This window comes from Dermacentor silvarum, chromosome 3 (genome assembly GCF_013339745.2).
Source record: "Dermacentor silvarum isolate Dsil-2018 chromosome 3, BIME_Dsil_1.4, whole genome shotgun sequence".
Lineage (NCBI taxonomy): Eukaryota > Metazoa > Arthropoda > Arachnida > Ixodida > Ixodidae > Dermacentor > Dermacentor silvarum.
Window position 1 is genome coordinate 112,018,064 of NC_051156.1, and position 26,297 is coordinate 112,044,360.

Consider the following 26,297-nt stretch of genomic DNA (forward strand, 5'->3'; position numbering starts at 1 on the left):
GAGATATATTGTCAGCCAAGGGAGAGCACGAGAGGGCATCGGCGTCCGAGTGGTGTCATCCGCTGCGGTAGAGTACGCGGATGCCGTAGTCTTGCAGGCGAAGCGCCCAACGTGCAAGACGGCCGGACGGATCTTTTCTGGGGCGTGCGGAAAAGATCCGTCTTTCAACGGATCCGTCATTCAATTGCGTCGTGTATGCGTGGCGGGGGATAGACGTCCTTGCGAGTGACCTTGTTGAGCCGGCGAAAATCGATGCAGAACCTTACGGAGCCGTCCTTTGTAACAAGGACGACAGGCGAAGCCCATGCACTTTTCGAGGGTCGAATTACTTTGCGTTGAAGCATGTCGTCGACTTGCTCATTAATCACACGACGTTCGCTGGCAGAAACGTGATACGGGCGTTGTCGCAATTGTGGGTGAGAGCCAGTGTCGATGTGGTGCGTTACAGTTGAAGTCCAATCCAGGGAAGCTTGCCCCATGTCGAAATACGAACGAAATTCTTCCAAGAGGGACAGCAGCGGGGAACGCTGGGCTGCTGTAAGGGTTCCAGCGATGGAGGAACCAATTGCATCTGTGGGCAATGCGTCAGATGTAGAAACAGCACTTAGCGTAGGGTAGGTTGCGCAATTCGGGTAGTCGGGCACGTCGATAACTCGCACGTCGTCGATGGCTTCCACGGTACCAACACATTCTCCTCGGAGCATCATGACAGGGTATGGGCACGGGTTGCAAACAAAAATTGCGCTAGTGCCCCTGGTGGTGTCCACGGTCGCAAAAAGTAACAACAGCTCCTTCCTTGCGAGGAAACGGCCAGATGGCGAAAGTAATGCAATGGCGTCCGAGAGGCCACTGCAGTGCATGGGCACGATCATTGAGGCGTTGGGAGCAACCTGAGTGTCGGCTTCGACGATCAGCTTCCTGCAAAGCGACGGAGCGTCAGTGGGCGTTAAATCTAGCAGCGGGGATACTTCTATTTCGGCCCATGCGCAATCGATAACGGCGTTGTGGCGCGAGAGAAAATCCCAGCCGAGGAGGACATCGTGAAAGCAGGAGGAAATGATGAAGAATTCTATGGTGTATACAACGTCCTGAATTTATACACGAGCAGTGCAAGACGCCAAGGGTCGAATATCCTGAGCACTGTCTGTGCGAAGGTATAGTTCGGACATGGGTGTCGTGACTTTCCGAGGTAAGCGGCAAAGTGTAGCGTCCATAACACATACGGCTGCTCCTGTGTCCACGAGTGCAGACACGTGGACACCGTCGAGAAACTCGTCTATAACGTTGGATGGGCTGCAATGAGGACTTGTGCACTTCGACGTTGTCGCAGCCCTTGCCTCTTGGCCTGCGACTGTTAGTTTACCTCATCCCGAGGGGCGCCACGAGGCCGCATCGGCGATAACGAGTGCCGGCGTGGAGATGAGCAACGGCGGGTGTTCTGTGGCGGGTGGTATGTCGGTGACACACCGGATGGTCGGTTGTAATATGAACGTGGCGAACGGTTAGTTATGGATGATTCGACGCTGGGCGGCTGCACTCGATTAGAGAAACGGGCCACGTGAACGGCGTGGCCGCAGACAAAGCATATAAGCCGGTTGTCAGATTACGCCACCGGTTCGCTGTAGCTGGTCCCGGCCACGTCGTAGCATGCCTTGGATGGAGCGGCTGATGATAGGATTGTATAACGGGCTTCACTGGTGGCCGAGCCACGACGTCGGCATAAGTGAGGGGCCCATGAGCAGAGAGTGGTTGGGGCTTCGCGACGACTTCGGCGTAGCTGAGTGGTGCTGGTGCCGGGGCCTGTTGGGGTGGTGCCACGACCTCGGTATAGCTCAGTGGCACAGGCGCAGGAACATGGTGGCGTTGGTCGGGCAAGACCTCGGCGATTTCTTGCTCGATGGCGCGGCGGAGCGGAGGCACGATAGGCGAAGCGGGCTGTGGGACATGCGGCGGCGGAGCAAAGGGTACCACGGAGAGTTGGCGTGCTACCTCCTCCCGAATGAAAGCTTTTATGTCCACAAGCAGTGTGGTCTGGTCGTAGCTGGTAGCCAGACCAGCGATGTGATCGTCGCGTGATGAAGTCCGACGAGTCAACGAGCGCTGCCTGCGTAGCTCCTCGTAACTTTGGCATAAGGTAACGATCTCTGTGACGGATTGCGAGCAGCATGTTGAAAGCGGCGTCCTCGATCCCTTTCATAACGTTTCTGATTCTGTCCGATTCCGTCATCATCGCGTCCACGCGCTCAAAGAAGTCCAGGATATATTCGATGTAGCTAGTAAAGGACTCTCCCGGCTGTTGGGCTCGTTCTCTCAAGCGGGATTCGGCTCGCACCTTGCGCGCAGCAGGAGGACCAAACACAGCTAAGGAGGTCCTGAACGCGGACCATGTCAGAACTTTCTTCTCGTGGTTGTTGTACCAGAGGCTTGCAACGCCGGTGAGGTAAAAGAGCACGTTGCTGAGTTTCGCGGCATCGTCCCATTTAGTGATGACGCTTACTCGCTCGTACGTTGACAGCCAGTCCTCCACGTCGGTGCCGCTGAAAACAGGAGGATCCTTGTGGCGAGGAAGACCAGAGCAGATGACGGAGGATGCAGGAGGCGTTTGCTCCGACGTCGGCTGAGATGCGTCCTGAGACATAGTTGAAGAGAGGGTACGGGATCGTAGCCCTAGGATGCGTTCGAGTGTAGCACTCTCCACCACTTGTAAAGGCGTTTATTGCACACAGGCTTTAGGGCCAACCGTTGGGTCACTCCAAGGAACCGCGCGTGCGAGCGGCGTAGTCCGAGCCATAAGCTGGAGAGACTGACGCACTAGACAGCGCTGGTAAGGATGACCCACTGCATCATCCCTCTTCTTCCCTACACTTCAAACAAAAAGTTTCTAAAAAACGTACGATATATCAGAATATTTAGGCTAAAAAATCGGGCAAGTTTGCACTCGGTCGTGCAAAGCTTAGGCACAGCGAAACGGCCGATCCTAAAGTCTTACTGGCTGCTACTGCTTGGCATTAACTTGGTTGCTGCTAGGTCTTAATTTGGTTTAACTTAACTACGCATGTACGGAGGTATTCTCGAGCGATTGTATTCGGAGGTACCTTCCCTTTCGCGACATTTTGCGTGACTAGCGCTGGATGCGTCGGCGCCTACGAGCGACAGCGTTCCTGGCATGCCACAAACGCAGGTAGGCTAACCAATGTTGGCACAGTGCCAAGAACGCTGTTGCTTGCAGACGCCGAACGCGTTGGCGACATTTCGCGTGACTAGCGCTGGACGCCTCGGTGCCTATACGAGCGACAGCGTTCCTGGCATGCTACAAACGCAGGCAGGCTAACCAAGTTGGACTTTTTTAACACGAAAGTGTTTTATGCCGGGGTCCACCAAGACTTCACTGACGTATTTCCGTCACGGAAATACGTCAGCTTACAATGTACACGAACATAATACAAAGAAAGAAGCCAGAAGAAAAAGTTCCACAAACATGCAAAATCTGGAAATCGAACCCACGACCTCTCGGTCCGCGACGATAGATCGCCGAGCGTTTAACCCATTGCGCCACAAACGCATTTGCAGAGAGCTACACAGACGCGCCTTATATATCTAACACTCCTCCGTGTACCCGCGCTCTTGCTCGGGGCGGTGCCGCCGCCTACGAGCAGAAAAGAGAAGTACTGCATTATGACACTAACGCGCACCGACAGTGAACGCTTCGGTGGTCTCAGCACTACGACGCCTCGATGCCAGCATTCGAAGGGACGCTGGCATCAAGAAGCACTACCAACGCCAGGTGGCGTTCACCGTACTCAGCACAGCGGAGCGTGGCCTCCGCAATTAGCTCTGAAAATGTTTCTGAAGTTGATCGCGGAGGCTGCAATTACGACGCGCTGTACGCGCTGATTTGACTCGGTGACGATTCAGTTACGTGCTTTGTCTTGCGCGTTGTATTAGTGTGTCAGTTACGTGCTTCGTCTTTCGCGTTGTGCTAGCGTGTGCAGCGTAGTGCAGCTTCCATATGCACGACGGTTGCTCATGGTCATCGACGTTGGTAGTCGTGATGGAGGAGACGTGCCACCAGGCGTCAGCGTGGGTGCATCAACGCCTAAGGGCGCTTTAGCCACAAAACACCAATAGACATTATATATCAATGTGCAATAAACATTACACTACTTCTGTGAAGACACGTTTCACTTTCGTGTTCTATACCGATTCCTATATAAGAGAGATCAACCACATTTTTTGTACAGTGGGGTTTATCGTCGCCATTTCGCACAAGGAACTATGAAGGATCCTGTGGGTTACATTCAACCAACTGGTGTTTATATTGTGTTCTGCTAAACCTGATCAACAACAGTTTTTTCTGCATTCCGATCCCATTGCAATGTGGCTGCAATGGTTGGCATCAGAACTTCATGGCCACTGAGCCACCTTTGTCGGTTCATGATAGTGAACTGCTTTTCTTGCAATTGACATGTTAAGTTCACACATTATCATTTTACAGCAAAAGTGCGGTAGCCAGTTACACGCAATTATATTACGTGTAACTAACTCACCTGCCTTGCACTAAAAGAAACGCATTGTACTTGTGCCGGTCCCATATTGTTTTTTTTTTTTACAAAGGATACAGACAGGTCACAATCAAATAATACCAGTGCATTCGCACCTATTGCCCGTGAAGCTTTACGGCTGAACACTGCTACCGATGCTTTAAATAGCATGAACGCTCTCTTCCCGTGTCTCGTTGGCTCACCATTTCTTGCCAGAAACATTGGAGAGAAAAAATCGCGACAAAGAGAGAGAAACGACCGCAATTTAGGTGAGTAATCAGTGCGCTCTGTGGTTGCGGACCACACGTTGCATACGAAGTTCCTTGTGAATACACGACTAGCTTCTCGGCGAGAATTTAATTATGTATCCTGTTGACTTCTCTTGTTAATTTATGCAAAGCTGCTTGCGTTTTATTTAGCAAGAACTAACTTTCTAATCAAGCAAACACGTATGAACTACATGTAAACTTGTTTGATCTTGTTTTCATAGCAACTGGCATCAAACATTAAAGGGCAACACCGGCGATTTTTTGACCATGTCAAGCTAATAATATATTTAGGTTCCCGAGACCCTCCTGTGACGCACCTTATAGGAGAATTGTTCCGCAAATTTGAAAATAATCTTAAATAAGCAAAAAAGCGGAAAAAGGAAACCGAAACCTGAGCAAGCGCCGGGCGAACCTCTGCGTGTGACGTCACGAGTGTACCCCCGGCGGGGAAGGCGCGCAACGGATGCCGGTCTCGCCCGTGGGGTTTACGAAACCGGCGAAGAGCAAACGCTCAGCTTATTCGTGACCGCGCCGGACCTTCGAGGATATTCGGGTGACATTGTAAGCGGCACCACTTACTCGGATCTGTCAAACAGTGACAGTTGTGATCCAGACGAATTCATTAGCCATGAATCGCCGTCCTCCACCACTAGAGCCAGCACTCATGCGCAACATATCGCGCTGCAATATAAAGTCCAAGGGTAGCTCTAACCACTGATATACGTGCCGCTTGCTATTTTAGGTGCTTTACCTCTCTCAGAGAACCGCTTCGCATGCTCACTGTAAGATATAGAGCACGACTCTCCGCATTTGTATCCCGCAAGAACGCCGCTGAATGTCCAAAGCACCGACCGGTGCATTTGTTTACATCGCCAGGTACAGCGACCACTCGTACGTCGTTCGCTTGAGATAGCCTCTCATCGGTGACATCAATCAATGCCCGAACATATAAAAAAACGCAGATTTTGTGCATGTAAGCACCATTACATCACTCTGGGTCGCGCTGATACGTGCGACCACACACCTTCGGAAACAGCGAGCCGGAGACCGTAGTAGGGAAGCGTTGTGCAGCCTGCTTATCATTCTTCGTATTCTCTTCATGCGCACAATTAGTGTTCCGTAAAGTAGACATAGATTAGGACATTGCGCGTATGATAGTTCATTAGAGAATGCATAGTTTTTCTCGCGGAAACGTCGATGTCAAGAAGTATGACATCGTTGGCAGCTGTACGAGACGGTTGTTTGTATACGCATGCTTTATCGAAGGGGCTTCCCCTTGCTGCCCACTTGGGATACGAGGTAAACAATGCACCTCATAAGCTAAATAATGAGTCAGCATAACAATAGGTAATAATCCACTCATGGATGTGCGTAGTCAAATTTTATTTAAGGAAGCACCGGCGAGTGCGAGTGTCCGCATTCGAGAACGGCAACGTATACGGATGTTGATTGCGCGTCGTGTTGTCGCTTCTAGCTTTTTGTGTGTGCATTGCACAAAATGAGGAATGGTTTATTTCAAATCCGTATGGTCAAAACTGAACTACAGAAGCAGCTTTCCTCATCCTAATAGCATAATTAGCTTCATATCAGTCGGCCTGGTCCGCCAGCAGCAGACGCATGAACTCGGCCACTGTGATAGGATTAACCTCGGCTGAACGCAATCGCCATCGGCTCAAACTGTGTTTGTGGATGGCGAGGGCTGAAGTTCGTGCAGCCAACAACGCAACACCGCTTGCTACTCCACTTCACTTGCCCGATCACGGGGAATGCAACTTCTCGCGACAGCAACATCTCACGCCAAGCACTCGCTCACGATCGTCGACTCCTGCACACTCTCGTCGCTGTCGTCTGCATGATACCGGCATGCTCTGCGTGGACCATTCCTGACGTCATACACAATGTGACCTGTAACTGAGGAGGAAGTAAGTTAGGGTGCTCAAGGCAATAAATTAAATTCATTTGTAAAAAAAATTGTGCAACTCTCAAGCCTGCTTTTTTAGGACATGATGGAGGTATTCAGAGGAACAAACCCAGCGAATTCCATCGACATCCGTAGACATGGAAAAGTCGCCGGAGTTGCCCTTTAAAACACGTTCATAGACAAGTAATGAAATCAAGTAAACTTAAGATGATCTTGATATAAAGATAAACCTCTATTTCCCTAGAAATGTTTGGCAGAACACGGCTTTCAGCATATGAAGATGTACAGTCGTGCTTTCGAGTACTTCTCTCCTTTGCAGAAGAATTGTTCCATCTGTTCAAATGTACCTGGTTGCTTTTTATAGGGTGGACTTCGAAGCGTTGTGTGGGCGGACTGCATACAGGCTGCCGTCATGCTAGCCTCGCCAGTCGTAATCGTCGCTAAGGTCTTCTACGACTCTAACCGTGTAAGCCAGCCACTGAGACCGCTTAGTGATTTCAACGTGACTAAATACATTTTCAGGTAAGAAACTGTTATGCCTAAAATATTTACTCATTTCCAGGCTTTCCAGACATTTTATATGACAAGAGCAGACAGTCTTTCTTCCATGCTCTAGCAAGCCTTAAGGCCCAACCACATGGGAGAAATCTTCGACGAATTTTCGGGGTCGTCGCCAACCGGTGTCATACGGCGGCGGCCGGCAGCATTGAGAACATTGCGCCGCCGGTTCACGCTCACTCGGCGCCCCAAGACCAAGCATGCCAGACTGGAGCGCCGACGGCGGAAGTGGCGCTAGAAGCGAGAGGCAAAGAAGCTATGGTTTTCGAGACGGCGCGACGCGCCATGTGAACGAGCTCGGAGGCTATTTGCAATACGAGCTTCCGGCGTTGCCGTGCGTGGGTGCCACGTCCGCGTCCTTAGCAGCCTATCGCTCGCACGGGCTCCGGTCATTATGGTGTAGCTTTGCACGGTATCATAGTTAATGATGTACTCTTAACATACAGGTACATGCCGTGAATGCCGCAGTGCACCCTTATAGCGAGCATGGCCACTGCTGGTTATACTATGTCAATGGTGGTACGTGTTGCAGTACAGATAGCCAGCAAAATACTATATATAATTGCGCTAGATCAACGGATGATTTTTATAAAGTTTTAAAACCACAAGAAGTTCTCATTAAGTAAAAAAATATGTTGTGTTTGCGAAACATTTTGCAATACAGGCCGGCTAAATTCGAGGCAATTAAGAAGGGAGGATCTGGCCACATTGTGCCACGCTTGAAGTACGACGAAGCCGATGTTGAGAGCCGTCAATAAACCTCGTTGGGCGTCTAGGCCGTGTGCCACTGACCTGCGCCGACGTCAAAAATCCATCGGAAATTGGTTCCCTGTGGTTGGGCCTTTATGCTTCTTGTTACTGACCAACACATTGCAGATCTAGTGACAACAGATAACCCAATGTATCGCCCATTTTTTCTTTGCTAAAAAAGCTACGTTACTTTCACAAATATCAGACGGAGAATAGTGTACTTTATAAAAAGTATAAAGCCCGCTATGGCATATTGTCAAACAGCAGAAGGAATTCAAAGGAAACAGCTTCATAAAAATGTCATCGAAACCAAGGAGCATACTTTGTTACAAGCGAGAGTAGTACTCATCCAGCGAGAAATGTGGAAGCAGTAGGTTTGATCAAGGCTTTAGGTTTGAACGCTATGAGGAGAATCATAAAGCAGCTGTGGAGACAATTTAAAGGAGGCTGGGAGAAGAATAATCAAGCGAACTTTCTACAATAATAAGGTAGCTTGGAGTACAAACATATTTAAAGATTTAAATGCAACAGAAACGTTTAAAGACCTAGCTTGGTCGCAAGCACCAACGCCACCATTCAAAAGGGATGCTTATGTTATCATCATAATCACCATCTTTGCGGCTTCCTTCAAATTTTAGTCTGGCGTTTTACGTGCCAAAGCCACAATCTGATTATGAGGCACGCCGTAGTGGGTGACGTCGGAATCATTTTGACCACGTGGAGTTCCATAATGTGCACCGAATGCACAGGCGTTTTTGCATTTCACCCCAATTGAAATGCGATCGCCGTGGCCGGGATTTGATCCCGAAAGCTCGTGCTTAGCAGCCCAAGGCCATAGCCACTATGCAACCACTGCGGGTCCTCCTTCAAATACACGAACCGAAGTTCTTAACAGGAGCAATGCGCTCGATCACCAGCGTTTATAACTTAGGTGCCACGCCGATCAGTGCATCATAATTGCGGGATTGATTGATTCTGAGTGCCAAAAAATTTGAAGAGATAAAAAAGTATACAATTTTGAAGAAAACAAGGTGGGTCCGTGGCCATTGCTAATGCATTGATTTGTCTGCCTTCGAGTCACGCGATATATCCCGCGGTCAAATATTCGTAAAGCAATATTATGTGAATACAGGTGCGGGAATGGCTCTTCAGGGAATGAAAATGCTAGACAGAATGAAGTTTATGTTTTGGAAACGAAGCTGGAAGAGCGTGCATAAGTGCCATTTGCACAAACTATCTAGAAGTCTTTTTGAATGTAACGCGAAAGTATACCAGCCATACCTAACATATTTAACAGTGCGACAGTTTTTCAGTAGGTAACGTGGCTACGCGCTCGTTTTCCTGTTATAATATTCCTGAATTTTTTGTATGCAACAGTGAGCGAATTACAGCATTGCCATCTATCGAACGGCCAATCACAAGAATAGCACGAGCTCGCGTTCCTATTTCTTACAACCGTGCTTGTACCAAAGCACGTGCCGTGCGTTATGTATTCGGAATATATATTGTTTTCGGGGCTTCTCAGCTTGCGAGAAACTTGCTAAAGATTAAGCAGAACACGTCCATTACAAATGCATTTGTAAAGCTCGTGCATGTTCTGCTCGGCAGGCATGACTTCGACGTCACCACTGATGAGAATATGTTGACAGCACTGGTGGCATGCATACCCTACTCGCTTGTACGCGTGGTGTTTGACCAAATGGCGGTCCAAAGGTTTATGGCTGCCAGGACCGCCCGTGAGGCCAAAAGGTGTGTGCCTCTAGTCTTGATTGCTTGGTACTACCACCGCAGCCTAGGTGTATGCATGTACTTACGTAAGGTGTGGGTACCTCTTGTTGCAGGATAATCATCGTTGGAGCGCTCATGGTGTTCGTGTTCTTTGTACTCGTTGCACTGACCGGTATAGCTATAATTTACTGGTACAGAGATTGTGACCCACTTGTCTCTGGCGCCATCTCTAACTACGATCAGGTTTGTGAAATCTTAAGTTTTCCGTAACGTGCTGCATTTAGAAAAATACAAAAAAGCTATATGGAAGCTTACATTTTTACGTGCATTAGTACACTTGAGCTAATGTTATGCACAATATATGAATAAATAGTGTTCTTGGTCTGTATTTAATATCAAGCCAAATTGCACACGGAGTCTTTCAGTAAAAATTAGTTTTCTTTTTTTTATTTGCGGTAGCTTGCACTAGTGGTGCAAGGCTAAAGTCACAGCTTCGTATAGCCAGGACCAGCTAGGAACCAGCACTTCCTAGCTGGTCCTGGCTATACGAAGTATTGCCAAGACATGCTAAATTATACGGGCACACTCAATATTTCCCAGAACCACGTTATACAGGAGATCTCGCATACATTTAACTCGTGCGACGCCTGTAAACAATGGCGTGCTAAGTATACTGTCGCTTCCGGTATCGTTCGTTCTCGGCCTCTCTCACGTAGGGATCTTCTCGGAGCCGATACTTTCTCTCCCGTTCCCTAGCATTCTCTCGCGGGACGTATTCGGGGTCTCTGGCTTACCGTCGTTGTTTTGCACCGGCTTTTTCGTCTAACCGTGCTGGGTCCAATCGGCGTCGACGTTAGCAGTCACGCTTAGCAGCGCGCCGCGATTCTTGGTAGGCGGCTTCTTGCTCGGTTGTGCGAACCTTCCCTGGTCTCCCCATGACTACGTCTGGCGCGCCGCCGACCCGCAGCGGCTTTCAAACGGAACGAAGCAGCGTATTCATAGTTGGCTGTGACGTCATATGTGACTCGCGGCGCATGTGCAGTAGTGCGCAGCTGGTGGCGAAGTCGTAGGGGAAGTGGAGCCATAGATATGCACACTGTACGGGCTGCGACCGCAGACGTGCCGGGATGACGTCACGGCGCATGCGCAGGAGTGCGTCATCTCAACGCTGGATACTCAAACGCCGACTGTCGCGTTCTCGTTCTCGAAACTCGCGATCTCCGACTCGACGACGCCTCTTCTCAGGTGCAGAAGTTTCGGCACGGCATTGCGGATCGGCTCGCCGCCGACGCGCAGATTCTCGCTTGGCCGCAAGAGGCGCTTCAAGGTGAGCGGCTTCTTCGGGTGTCCGGATCTTATTTGGTTGTACCATGTCAACGCTACATGTATTCGGCACAGGCGAGAGTTCAACCGCCGTCGCGGCGGCTGCGAGCTTTATCTCCCCGTTGACGTCACCACTAAGCTCCGCCTCCACACGATCATTAAGTGTCAACGCGGCTGGGCAAAGCGCGTAACTAGACGGTAGCAAAGCTTCGCGTAGCGATGACGTGGCCTGGCGAAGCGTTGACATGTCTAGGCGAAGCGAGGCATGTGTGGTTGCTAGGCGACGCGAAGTGACGTGATGGCTAGACGGAGCAGGTGCGTGGTCAGCTCGGCGTGACGGTGCGGAGCGGCGGCGAAGGGAGGCGCAGCTGTGCCAAGTGGTTGCTAGGCTATGTGCGGTAAATTAATCGCCAAGCGCAGTTTCTTGTCTATGCTTTACGGGCCAACATCTGGCTTAAACAGCTCCGCTGTTTAAACACCCTTTCTATATCGCCTATAGGTTAGAAGAACTGGTGAGGCTTACACAGTGCTGAATAACGGCCACGTCCTCTGCTACAGAGGTCTTCCAGATAAGAAAGGATCCGGGGTAGGATTTCTAGCGCATAACAACATAGCGGGCAACATTGATGAATTCTACAGCATTAATGAGCTAGAGGGTAGCAGTCGTCGTAATAAAGCTGAATAGGAGGTACAAAATGAAGTTAGTACAAGCCTATGCCCCAACCTCTAGTCACGATGATGAAGAAATACAACAGTTTTATGAAGATGTTTAACTAGCAATGAGAAAGGTGCAAACTCAGTATACTTTAGTCATGGGCGACTTCAATGCAAAAGTGGGGAAAAAGCAGGTTGGTGAGCAAGCAATTGGCAACTACGGCATCGATTCCAGGAATGCAAGAGGAGAGATGTTAGTAGAATTCGCGGAAAGGAATAGGCTCCGAATAATGAATACCTTCTTCAGGAAGCGCAGCAACAGGAAGTGGACCTGGAAAAGCCCTAATGGAGACACAAGGAATGAAATAGATTTCATACTCTCTGCCGATCCAAGCATAGTGCCGGATGTAGAAGTGTTAAATGAGGTTAAGTGCAGTGACCATAGGTTAGTGAGGTCTAGGATTTCTCTCAATTTGAAGAGAGAGAGAGAGTGAAGTTAAGAGGAAACAGGCCAACCTAGACGCAGTAAGGGTAAAAGCAGACCCATTCAGGCTGGTGCTTGCAAACAAATATGCAGCTTTAGAAAAGGAAGATAAAGACAACATAGAGGTAACGAATGAAACCGTAACTAGGTTGATCTCAGAAGCAGCAATTGAAGTGGGAGGTAGGGCACCAAGGCAACCAGTAGGTAAGCTCTCCCAAGAAACAAAGGACCTAATAAAGAAACGACAGAAGATGAAAATGTCCAACTCAAGAGATCAGGTAGAATTCGCTGAACTGTCAAAACTAACCAACAAGAAAAAAGTAAGGGATATTCGAAATTATAACGTGGGAAAGATTGAGGAAGCCGCAAAATATGGACGCAGCATTAAATCAGTAAGAAGAAAGCTTGGCATAGAACAAGGCAAGATGTATGCACTGAAAGATAAGCATGGTAATATCATGAGCAATTTCGATGACATAGTAAAAGCAGCGGAAGAATTCTATACTGACCTGTACAGTGACCAAAACAACCAAGGTACTTTCATTCAAAATAGTAATCAACCGGATACAGAGGCTGCTTCTATAACTAGCGCTGAAGTTAGAAGGGCCTTGAAAGACATGACCACGGGAAAAGCTACTGGAGAAGATGAAATAACAGTAGATTTATTCAAATATGGAGGTGATATCATGCTTGCAAAGCTTGCGGCCCTTTATACGCAATGCCTCTCAACTTCATGTGTACCAGAGAGCTGGAAGAACGCCAATATTATACTAATCTATAAGAAGGGAGACGTTAAAGAACTGAAGAATTATAGACCCATTAGCTTGCTTTCAGTATTGTATTGTACCAGCAGTATTGTACCAGCAGTCATAGAGGCATTGCGTAATCAAGGAGTACAGGAGGCATACGTGAATATCTTAGCAAACATCTACAAGGATTCCACAGCTACCTTGGTTCTCCACAAGAAAAGTTGAAATTTATATATCAAGAAAGGGGTCAGGCAAGGAGACACAATCTCTCCAATGCTATTCATTGCATGCTTAGAAGACGTATTCAAGCTCCTAGACTGGGAAGGCTTAGGAGTGAGGATCAACGGCGAATATCTCAGCAACCTTCCGTTTGCAGATGACATTGTCCTATTCAGCAACAATGGAGACGAATTACAACAAATGATTGAGGACCTTAATCGAGAAAGTGTAATAATTGGGTTGAAGATGAATATGCAGAAGACAAAGATAATGTTCAATAGCCTGGCAAGAGAACAAGAATTCAGGATCGCCAGTCAGCCTCTAGAGTCTGTAAAGGTGTACGTTTATCTAGTTCAATTACTCACAGGGGAACCTGATCACAACAAAGAAATTTACAGAAGAATAAAATTGGGTTGGAGTTCATACGGCAGGCATTACCAAATCCTGACTGGGATCTTATCACTGTCGTTGAAAAGAAAAGTCTACAATCATTGCATTCTACCGGTGCTAACATATGGGGCAGAGACTTGGAGGTTAACAAAGAACCTCGAGAACAAGTTAAGGACCGCACAAAGAGCGATGGAACGAAAAATCTTAGGACTAACGTTAAGAGACAGGAAGAGAGCGGTGTGGATCAGAGAACAAACGGGGATAGCCGATATTCTAGTTGACATTAAGCGGAAGAAATGGAGCTGGGCAGGCCATGTAATGCGTAGGATGGATAACCGGTGGACCATTAGGGTTACAGAATGGATACCAAGAGAAGGGAAGCGCAGTCGAGGTCGGCAGAAAACCAGATGGGATGATCAAGTTAGGAAATTTGCAGGCGCAAGTTGGAATACGCTAGCGCAAGACAGGGGTAATTGGAGATCGCAGGGAGAGGCCTTCGTCCTGCAGTGGACATAAAATATAGGCTGATGATGATGATGATGATGATATATCGCCTATGCGACGCAGTCAATAGGGAAGGTGTACGTAGCGTTAAAGTTATGTACGGAAAATCTATACCGCACGATCTCTTGACGCGGGTCGTTTGCAGTGAATCTCAGCAACCTGGAACACGAAAAGATAATATCAGCTGTCCTGGACGTGCCAGACAAGACATATTTAGGCATTTTAGCCAACGGCGCTGGAAAATAGTAGCTGTTGCGGTCCTAAAAAACTTAATAATTTTTCCGTCCCTGCTTCCACCTAATGTTTACTTGAGATTTTCACTTTTGTTATTAACAATTATTATTGAAAAAAGAGACCTTTTTCACAGCCAAAGAGTATCTTCAAGTTCACTTCGATCCAAGAACTTTTTATTTCAATAAAAATTTGCGTAACGAGTCAATGTTGCAAATGTTAGCAAATGTCACGAGGCTCCAGGACGCCAATTTTTTTCCTGGCTTTTAACGCGTTATCTGCTGTTTGATTTACTATCTTTCAGATCCTCCCGTATTACATAAAAGAGAGCCTATCCGACGTGAAAACGCTGCGGGGTTTGCTCTTGGCGGGACTACTTAGCGCGTCAACGAGGTGTGATTTTAAACACATTTGGCTTGATACATTATGCTGTGCTACGAACAGCCGACTGAACGATACTTCGGCCACTTAGTCTATCGGAACCGACGGCACTGAATCACGAACGCCGGAAATTTGGTATTTTATACGGTGGAGTTCCAACGGTGCAGTTGCATAACAAAATTTTTCTCAGACAATACACAGGGGCTCCGGAACCGGGAGGGGGGGGGGAGGGGGGGATCAGTGGTGTAGTCGCCCCACAGGTTCTAAACAAGTGGGGGCATGCCCCCACACTCAAAGCTGCCGTATAGCATTCGGAAGGGTGATACCCCTGAAGTGTCATGAGGGACTTCGCGATAAGCCCAAAGTAAGAACGGAATAAATTTGTCCCAGTCCCTTGCGTGCTCTTCGATTACGTGAAAAAGCATGTTTTTGAATACCCTGTTCCACCGCTCCACGGCACCATTGCTCTCGGGGTGATCAGGAGTAGAAAAACGAGGCGAACAGCCAAGACTTGTGAGGAACTCATTAGTTAACGCCGCTGTAAAGTTTGTTCCGCAGTCAGAGCAAATAGTCTCTGGTACGCCTGTACGAGCAAACACCGTCAACAGAGCGTTACACGTAGTCTTTGCTGACAGAGACCTGAGACAGACGACCTCCGGCCACCGGGTGCAGAGATCAGCGATACATAAAGCATAGCGATAGCCGCTGCTCGTTCGGGGATCAATGGGACCGATCACGTCGACATTAACTTTCTGAAAAGGGTACTGTGGTCTAACTAGAGGAGTAATCGGTACCCTATCTGTTTGTTTTCGGTTGGCACGCACCTGACACCCATGGCAGCTATTGCAGTGTTCCCTGATCTCTCTCTCCATGCCTGGCCAAAAGAAACTGAGCTTGACTCTCGCATTAGTCTTGCGAAAACCGAGGTGACCTCCCCAGTATGATTCGTGAGCGAGTTTGAGAACTTGGGCCCGTCGACCTTTTGGCAAAACTAGCTGTTTTACAGGTAGTCCCAGGATTCGGTCCTGGTGAAACAGGAAGCCGTCAACTATAAGCATGCCCGCTTTTCCTCCTTTCGCGTCCTGCCACGCCTTCTTGAGAGTCTCATCACCCTCCTGCTCTTTTTTGAATGACTCGGAGTCACTCATCGCGATGCTGCCGTCCTCAATGGCATTGAAGTCTACACCTTCAGATGCCGCCGCTGTCTCTTGCCTGCTTTTGGCGTTCTCAAGTTTTTCTGGGATTATAGCCTGCTCGTCCGTTTCTACTGTGCCCACTAGCTCTGGGACCATTACAGGGGCGTTTCTCTCTATGATCGGACCTTCATCACAATCGTTCTGTTCTTGCAAAATACCCCAATCCTCTGCAGAAATAAGACAGTCTGTGCGTGAGTTCAATTTGTCAGTAAGGGCGCACAATAGTGGTGTCTGTTCCGCCACGCAAGCAAACGATGGGCGACCCTGCCTGACAGCCAAGGGGAGCACTGCCAATTTCGCTTCTACTTCCTCGCCGAACGCCGATCTCAGCCTGATTTTTCCGTGCGACTGCACTAATTCATCTGGAACAACGCTTTCTCTAACAACGGTGATCTCGGCCCCACTGTCAACGATTGCTGCTATTTCTTTACCCTTGCAACGTAACGTCGCGTTCAGCAAGCGGCTTTCGCCCTCATTATAGCATCCAGTAGCCACCCTTGCTGTTAGTCTGTCATCGCGGTTCGCGTTAACCGTATTTTGAGGCCGTCTTTCACGCAGACGAGGGCAGTTAATGCGAATGTGCCCTTGGGACCCGCATTCAAAGCATGTCCGTGGTTTACTCTCTCTACCTCCTGAATGCGGCTGCTTCGGTCGGGTGTTCGGATTGCCCCCCCACTCCGTCCCTCTGTTAGCATAGCCACTGAATGGTCTGGGTGGGGCCTTCGGTTTGGCGCCACTTAGTTGCACTTCAGGCGTTCTCATGTTGCCCGCAGCGTCATCGAAAGTTTGCAATAACCTGGCTAATTCCGAGGACCTGAGCCAAGTTGTCCCCTCACGTAGGGTAACGTATTTCAATGCCTCCCCTGACAAGCCTGTCTTCAGCTGATCGACCACTAAAAGCTCGACCAGCTCCTCGTACGTCTGCACATCTCTGGAGCTAACATAACAATTGAGAAAGCTGCGCAGTCTCGTAGCGAAACTTTTCCACGTTTCCGTCTTGCGCTTTCGTGCACCGAGGAATCTCCCTTTGTATTCTGCGGGCGACAATTTAAGCTCTTCGAGCACTACCTCCTTTACGCTCTCGTAATCGCGGTGTTGTGCTGCGGTTAGCCTAGTAGAAAGGTACTCCATCCGCTCAGCGATCATCGGGAACACGACTTGACCCCAAAACTGCCTAGGTACATCGTAGGCCTCTAGTGTGCCCTCCACAGACTCAAACCAAATAGGTACCTCTGCATCACTAGGGAATTTAGGAAATGCCCCCGATAATAATTTAGAGTACCGACGCCATTCAGAACTCCTCTCTGACGTCAAATCATTACCGCCCAAGGCCTGCCCTCGCATTGTTGCCTCGGCGGGCAGCCTTGCAAGTTCCAGCTCAATTTCCAGAGCACGGCGCCGCTCTTCCGCCATTTACAAGTGATATTCCATTTGTTCCACTGACAAATGGAATTCTACATCGTCGCCCCAACCATCTCCAACCTCACCGCTCTCACTCGCCATCTCGGTTCTGTTTCACCTCCTTTTTTTGTTCTGCTACCTCTCAAACACAACAATGGCAAAGACGAAGAGAACGAGAGAACTCACGGTTCTGTAGACGGGTGAGCTACGGAGCACGGTGCTGTCCGTCACGGAAGAACTCCTTGTCGAGGCCTTGTCGCCGTCTCGCAGTCAGCTCTTCGCTCGAAGGTTCTCGTTGCTTCTCCGCTCGGGCTCCTTCTCGACACCTGGACCCTTGGTGATCACGGGAGGTGCCACCAATCTTCAAGTTCAGTCTTCGCTTGAGGCGGTGCCCTCCTTGATACCTCCAGCTCGTCTCGCTCAGTCCAACGAAGCCATCCTGTCGACTGCGCCAGTAAAAGCGAGAGGGTCTCTCCTCTTCCTACGATGATACGTGGTTCTCACCCCCACCTCGGCGTCCGGGACGCACCGTCAGAGACGGTCTGCACAGGTGGCTCAATGGGTGAGATTGGCTCGAAGGACGCAGACGCTGATGTATCAACAACGAAAACTTGTATTTATAACGATTCTACAAAGCTTGGTTGCAATGATACATTGGTTATAGAGAGTTATACAGGTTTGGACTACATAGGGCAACCCTATCTCGACCGAGCCGATGGTGCTTAGCACCCGACATCAGGTCCACAACCACTCTGCTTGATCGGAGCACTGCAGCCTGATTTTCTAGGCCCAACGCTCCACCCCGAAATGTTTGTTGACAAATCGCTGTTGGTGTGTTTTGTGATTGGACAATCAGTTCACCAATCCTTGGGTTTGTTAGAATTTCCATGCGTGGTTGGCCGGTCCGTCAACCAACCATTTTAGAACACTTTTTTAGCACAGTTCACAGTGTAGAATCCTCACCCAAAGTATACAATATACAGCAACGAAGGGGAGAGGGTCACGCTGCCCACATTTGTATAAAGTTCCAAGAAACTGCATGCCAGCGCAGCTGGTGCAACTAAGTAACAATAAGCAAAACACATGTACAAAACCTGAACGCGAGGAAGCACAGGAATCATGGCGCCAGTCCTCGAACACGTTCGCGAAGCGACGAGATTCCCAGGAGTCAAGGGCCATGTGGCGTCATAAACAACTACTTGTTTTCGAGTAAAGTTGTCAGTGACTCGTGCGGGATAACTGTTTTCCAGCCAAACGCCGACCCCGTGTCTCGACCTCAAGACGAAGTAAACATCTTCTCGGCGCCCACGGTCCGAGACAAAACCGATAGGCTCTCATGCGGCTCAGAAACCACACGCCGGTGCGCGCGGTAGCGCGCCCATAAAAAGTAATGGTGGCCGCGCATCCGGTCGGCTTCGCGCGATTCAAACTGTCCGTGTCGAGACCCGAACCGCGCCTACGGCGCCAGAACACCGGTGCGGAAGTCGGACACGAGGCGGGGTTGTTTGTCGCCCTTTAGGAGAGGCCGCCTGTTTAACTAATCGGTGCAACCTCAAGTTGTGAATCTGTTCACACCCACGCGTTTACTGCGCGCGAGGAGCACGCCTGCGGCGGTTCCGAGAAAGCGCACCGCAAAGAGAGGGTTCGAGGCCCCTCGTCACTGTCAAGCGCGACCGCTAATGTGGCGCCGGTGGTCTTCTCTGCTCCCCGAGCTCTGCGGTAGTTGGGAGTCAAACATGCGTGTTTCTTCCACTTGCCCGCAAGATAACACTCTGTGTCAGCCTTTGACACCCATTACTCAAGTGGCGTCGGTGCGCAATGCGCACGTCGAGACGAAAGCCCACTGCCCAGATGGCCCACGCTGCGCTTTTCAATTTGTTTTACTGCTGTTCGTGGCGGTCGGCCTACACAGGTCTTCCATTTTAAACCACGCAGGACATTATCTATCATGCGTTCGAAGGTGGCAGGTGCATCGCAGAGCCCAAAGGGCATCACATTAAACTTGTATAGCCTATTTGGTGTGGCAAAAGCGGTTTTCTCCTTGTCGGACTCTGACACCGGTATTTGCCGGAAGTCGGATCTAAGATCAAGACTAGAAAAATATTCCGCACCCTGTCAAGAATCTAGTGCGTCGTCGATCCGTGGCAAAGGGCAAACATCTTTGCGCGTGATCTTGTTCAGGGTACGGTTATAGAACAAAAACGCACTGAACCGTCTTTCTTCTGCACTAGAACAACTGGAAAGGACCAGGGGCTCGCGCGACTGTGGCCGCGCGACTGGTCGCTTGAGGCACATTGTGTTTTCCCGAGCTTCTTTCACGCTAAGAAATCACTTTTATGTAGCACGTATTAAGCAACGGAAAGCTGTATCGGTACTTTCTGATGTTGCTCTACAACTTTCTCTTTGACACTTTTCATCGAATTATAATAATTGAGAAGTTGATTATTTATTTAGGACTAATTATCTAAGTAGACGGGATGAAAAAAAAAGTTGTCTGGGTATCTTCTCCAAGCGACGGCAAACAACATAACCGGGTTCTGTCAGGCTACGTTGCATTGGCATATTTTTAATGGTTGGCCGAAATTAACTGAAATATCCTATACATATATATATACATACATATATATATATATATATATATATATATATATAAACAGAGAGATGAACCACATCATGCGACATGAGCCCGCAGAGGTCGCCCCCACACATCAGATATACTTCCGGAGCCCCTGAATACAGGTAAATAAAGCAAACTCAAACATCTGGTGATTTGAGAATATCAAACAGCGACTCTATAAGCTGGAACCTTATGTAGTGGGCAGCACTTTCAGGTATGTTCATTGTAGGAAAATTTATCTCCGAAGCAGTCGTGCATTTCTTTCTACTTCATTTCTTTGTGCTTGCTTAGTCAGTAATTACCGGCACATTCGGCGAAATAAATATTTTGGTCATTAGAGAACACGAAGCATAACGTCGGAAACCTTGAGGCATGAGCCATATGTCACGGGAAACGCTTCATGATATGCTCATTGTAAGAAAATATATATCCAAAATGGTTGCTTCATTCCTCAATAATATACTTCTTTATGATTGCAGCACCGTGTCGTCGGTCGTGAACTCACAAGCAGCTACAATTTACATGGACGTTGTCGCACCCTACTTCGACTTGAGTAAGCGAAGAGCCGTAGTTCTGATGCGTCTCTTAGGTAAGCAATACCACATTCAATATTCTTAAGAAAGTGCTGTATTTAAGCACGTTTTATTCAAGCAATATTATAGGAAAGTTTACGAATAGCCTGCAATCTTCGGATGCATGCGCTCTATGTTATTGACAATTGTAGGTTATTATTTGGCTTCCAATTCGCATTTCGAAGCTATGCATTTGATGCTGTACAGAGGACACAACTTCTTGTCAAAAGTACGCTCTTTCTTTTAACACTTTTCTTTTTTTATCAAGTTTCAATCAGCGCAGATCTCTGGCGGTTGAAAAGAATTCTTGTACGCAGATCTTGCAGGCTCGACACAGCATTGCATGTTTATCGCCGACGAGTCCGAAGACACGGTTCTCCTTAAACTCCAATCAAGTACATTTTAGTGATGGTACACGTTCAAGGAATCAGAATTTATCTGCGCATGTACAAACATATCTTATCTGAGCTGAAAACGGAGTGAGTAGACAAAGAGTCTAACAGATAAAAAATATAATCTCTCAAAGGTGAAATGGTCCAATTTCGATCAAATTTACTGCAGAGAAGCTGAGCCCTTTTATAGAGAATATGGAAATCCACCAAAGGTTATTATCCTCTCTTGCCGCAATTTGAGAACACTGGGAGAGCCGAGAAACTCGCTAATCACGAGAATAAGCCCCCCTGGAGTTGTGGTGGAAGCTGCCTTGACCTCTGGGGAGTACAATGTCTCTACGCTTTTAAATATCCAGCCTGCTCAATTTTCTTTTTTTTTCTTTCTTTTTTTCAGCGTTTGCAAGCGGCGTTATAATGACGCTTTTTGCAATAGCCGTGCCAATGCTGGGATCGGCCACACGGGTACGTAGACTTGGATGCACTACTCGGGCCTCTTCACGTGTTGCTTCCTCGTGGTTTATTCCCGAGTATTTGTCTGGACGCAGCTGTTTGTCACCTTTTACTCATCTGCTTCGGGACCATTCGTTGGACTCATACTCCTTGCCATCTCGTCTCCGTGGGTCAAAGCAAAGGTAAGTTCCTGTTAGCATCGACGCATGTTGCCTCTCGCTGTACTTGTTCAGCGAAGTGCATTCGCATCATTCGCTCGTTGCGTTTCCTCATGCTCACAACGTATAACAACAACACCTCAACATATAGCGACACGGATCACCGCCATGAAGTATTATGGCGACAACATTCATACAGATATTCTTGTCATGGTGGCGCCGTTGATGTCAGCGCCACCGTACAGTACCTGCTGCCACTGCACGTGGACGGCTCGTACGCCCAGGGTTGCAGGCCACGTGATCTCATAGACACGACACATTGGCATGGTACATGTTGTGGACACACGGAAGGCTAGTTGTATGGAACGATTGACTACTAGCGACGGTCGCGTGACAGTGCCACAGCTGTGAGAATTATTTTTAGGTCACCTGTTGCACATTGATCATGACGAAGTTCTAATGAGCCAGTAGCGCGGCCATGCCAGTAGCATAAATGCTGAAGACGTAGGCTCATTCGATTCGGCGTGCTTTGCGCATGTGCGTCAGGGGCGTACTCCGTCGAGTTTATCCCTGAGCCCTCGTTATCATGGTGTTGTCATTTCTGTGTGCTGCGTTCTTTGTGTTATCTTATAGACTATAGCAAATACTTTTTCGAATTAGCTCTTCACCAGTAGAGCGTAGCAGACAAGAGCGCACTAGCGCAGGTCAACCTCTCTGTCTCCTATCAATAAAACATTGCATGGAACAGTTATGTTATTTAACAATGGAGCATGCCTATCGTGACTGAAGAGACGATGAGGACGACGTCGTTATAACCTGGCGAGGACTGTTCGTTCTTGGCCGGGCTACATAAATATGCGCTTGTACATTGTACCCGTAGTGCCCGCTTGTACATAGTACACCAGTACATAGACATTCCTGTGCATCTTTATACGTAACTTATTTGGTGGAGCTTTCCGGTCCCCGTGCTCGCCACGGAGCTACGCAGCGGACGCTCAATCAAGGTTTTCACTATGACCACTGGTCAATCAATCTCGACCACTGCGGCCGCCCTATCTACCATAATGACTTTAGTCATGCTTTCCGCCCCAAAGATCCTGGCGTCTTCTCAGGAGTGGAGTGTACCGGCGTCGATGTCTGCTGGAACCTCTACAAACGCATCAGCACTAACAACAAGTGGAACCCTAATGTAATGCTCGCGAACGTTATTTTCTAGCTCGGTGGTATGCCTTGAATATATTTTCAAACCCATAAACACAAGCTCACAAGTTGGGCCAGCTTCAAGAAAATTCGCTACTTATTGGGAACCCCTTGCGTCGATAGCTCGTTGCAAACTCTACTCGCGTCTATTGTCTACTCGCGTGCAAACGTAAACGGGGGCTTTCGCCCAGGAAGCCGCTGCGAAGTTACGCGTATCGTTTGCGCGAACACGAGACAGCCGCTCCCATTACCCTGGAATCCGAGCCCTTCAGTCCGCCTTCGGTTCCTATAACCCCTATTCAAGCCGTCGATCGACAGGAGATCGCCAATATGGATGTCTACTCTGTTAATTACCTCGACTTCTCGCTCCGATGTCCCGTCACATTTCTCAACTTTACCCCTACGTACATCAGACTTTCTTCCGCGGTTTAGGAATCCGCCCGCATGGCGAACCCCCGACGGCAAGCCTATTTGTTTTCATTCTCACGGCGTCGGCCACATCACACACCACTGCCGGAGTCGCAGGAGATGTACATCACAGACAAACTTCCGGGGTTATTTAAATGCACCTGGCCGCTACCACTCATATGTGCCCCGCCCTGACCAAGTTGCCCCTCAAGAAGATGTGGCTGAGCCACGCTACTCCGGCTCGCCTTCACCCCAACGCCGCCAGTCTTGCTCCCCCGAGTCCCGCCAACCATGCTCCCCGACTTTTCTACGACGCTCTCGGGCGGAGACCTAAGCAATGAAGCTCGAATACGTGGCTCTGCATTACCTGAACCGACCCAAAATCCTCTATTGACGATCCCTACCAAACAGAAACTCTTGAATGTACAGATCGAAAGTTTACATGTAACTGGACTCATCGAAACTGGCGCACACCTTTCTATCATGAGTGCTCATTTTCACCGAAACCTAAACAAAACTCTGACACCATTGATGACTCAAATCGTCCGTGTCACCGATGGCGGAGCAGCTGCCGTAGTTGGAACGTGCACCACTCGTGTTTCCATCGCGGATCGCCAGACAGTTCTTCTATTCGCCGTCGTCGCCAGATGCCCTCATTTCATGATCCTGGGCATCGACTTCCTTGCCACGCAATGCGCTCCTACAGAATGTTCAGCCAGCACCCTCAGTCTTTGTCTTCTGCTGCTTGACCCCGCTGACCCACCTCCAAGCCGCCTCTGTTCCATCGAGTACGCGAGCTTGCCACCGCAGACGTTGACTTACGTCGACGTCATGTCGTCGCCGCCAGTTCATGACGGTGAATTTGTTTTCACGCCCATCACTGAGATCTTCCCCACCCACTTCATCACAGTACTCCATACCTTTCTGTCTATAGTGTTGAACTGCATGTGCCTGCCTGTTGAGAATTGTAGTTTGACACTGCAAATGCTGCCACAAGACATTTCGCTCGCCCTGATGTGCGCCTTGAATGGAAATGTAGGCGGAACTTTCACGATGGCCGCTTGTTCTGGTTCGCCGGCTCATCAGCAGTCCCACCCTTCCCCTGACAGCGCCATTAGGTCGATGATCGCTTCTGCCTTAAGACATCTCCTGACTGGAGAAATCCCCCATGTTCCACTTTTCTACCTGGAAATTTTCCACATTAAGTACAGGCCGCGCAACAGGCGTAACGCATCCCGTAATTCCGGCGATGCCCTTCCTATTCATTCCAATATCGGGTGTTCGCCCATGAACGTAAAACTATTCAAAGGAAACTTTACTACAAGATGCTCGCCAAGAACATCATCGAGCCATCTTGCAGTCCCTGGGCATTACTTGTCGTGTTAATCAAGAAGAAAGACGGCACACGGCGATTCTCTGTGGATTATCAGCACCTTAGCAGAAATACTAAACAGGTCATCTATACCGTCTGTTACGCATTGATGATGCCCTTGATCGCCTGCATGGTGCACGCCATTTCTCCTCCATTGACTTACGCTCCGTGTACTGGCGGATTACTGTGGTCAATGCGGACACTGAAAAGACGGAATTTTTAACACCTGATGGCCTTTGTTAATTCAACGTCTTGTCGTTCAAACTTTGTAACGCACCGGCCACCTTTGAGCGCATGATGGACTCTCTGCTCAGCGGCTTCACATAGTCCACATGTTTATGCTACTTGGGTGACGTCATCGTTTTTTCACCAACTTTCTAGACTCACCCGTCCTCAACGTGTTTCGTCGGGCCGGATGGCAGCTGAACTCCTCCAAATTGCACTCTGGCCGCCGCCAGATCACAGTGCTTGGCCAAGCCGTAGACGCTAATGCTGTCAAGCGCAGTCAAGGACTTCCCTGTTTTCCGATCTGCAAAAGATGTCCGCACCTTCCTAGAGCTATGCTCATACTTTCGCCGCTTCGGGAAGAATTTTGCGGACATATCGAAGCCACTTTCACAGCTTTTGAGGGAGGACGTGCCTTTTTCGTGGGCCCGGAAGCGGCTTCTGCGTTCTCGCACGTCATCAGCCTGCTCACGACTCATCCGATACATGCCCACTTTTACCCGCGTGCGCCTGCCGAGGACTGTACCGATGCAATTGGCCATGGAGTCGGTGCACTACTAGCCCAACGCCAACGTGGCAATGACCATCTCATCGCTATATACGCTAGCCGCCTCCTATCAGCCGCTGAGCACAATTATTCCATTACTGAGCGCAAGTGGTTGGCTTTCGTTTGCGCGGTTGAGAAATGTTGACACTGCTTATACAGACTACCCTTCTCTGTAGTTACATGCTACTACGCGCTTTGCTGGCTGTCCTCTCTCAGATATCCTTCCGGACGGCTAAGTCGCTGGTCCCTGCGCTTACAAAAATTTTCATATTTAGTCGTCAACAATTCCCGCCGCCTGCACCTGGATACAAATTGCTTGCTCGGTCGACAACCCTCAGAACGCTGATGAAGACACCAACTCTATTTTTTCAGTGTCGAACCTGATTCACATCGGTAAAGAACAAGACCATGACCCTTCATTGCGAGAAATCATCAGTCATTAGAATCATTACCTAATGACGCATCGGCCCGCAAATTTGGGTTTCAGGAGGGTCTCGGCAATGAAATTGCAGTGTCATGTCATTGACACTGTGTCACAAACTGACTACTTCTTACAATCCCCAGACCAACGCCCTGACGGAACGCTTTTAACGGACTATCACAGAAATGCTCACTATGTATACCAGGAGAATGCTAGCAAGCTTAAAAAAAGAATAAAACGAGAAGATATAGACAAAGCTGTCTATGGGGAACTTTCTGTCTTTTTATTTCTTTTTCATGTTTGCTGGCATTCTCCTAGTATGACCATGTATGAACTAGCCAAACAAGCCACTCTTATGAACTGGCTATTTATGTTTCGACAGACCACTGTGACTGGGACCATGCCCTTCCCTATCTAACTTTTGTGTTTAATTCCTCTCGTCATGATAGCTGGATTTTCGTCTGTCTACCTATTGTACTGACCAGAGCCGACTTTACTTGTCGACTCTATGCTCCCAGCATCTGCTGCCTCGAGTACGCACATGAGGCCATCGTGCTGGCTGACCACCCCTATCAGATTGCCGGCGCTCGGCTTAGGGCATCACAATGCAACCAGAGATGTCGCTATGATGCTTTG

General features: G+C 48.8%; 1 protein-coding gene across 1 annotated transcript; it reads right to left on the minus strand.

The window, feature by feature from the left end:
* Window positions 1-14,270: 14,270 nt before the first annotated feature.
* On the minus strand, window positions 14,271-17,044 carry LOC119444676 (uncharacterized). The gene is made up of 2 exons (XM_049664699.1): window positions 15,497-17,044; window positions 14,271-14,279 (listed from the first exon to the last, which is right to left on the minus strand). Exons 1-2 carry the CDS (start codon window positions 17,042-17,044, stop codon window positions 14,271-14,273), a joined length of 1,557 nt encoding a protein of 518 aa, XP_049520656.1.
* Window positions 17,045-26,297: the final 9,253 nt, after the last annotated feature.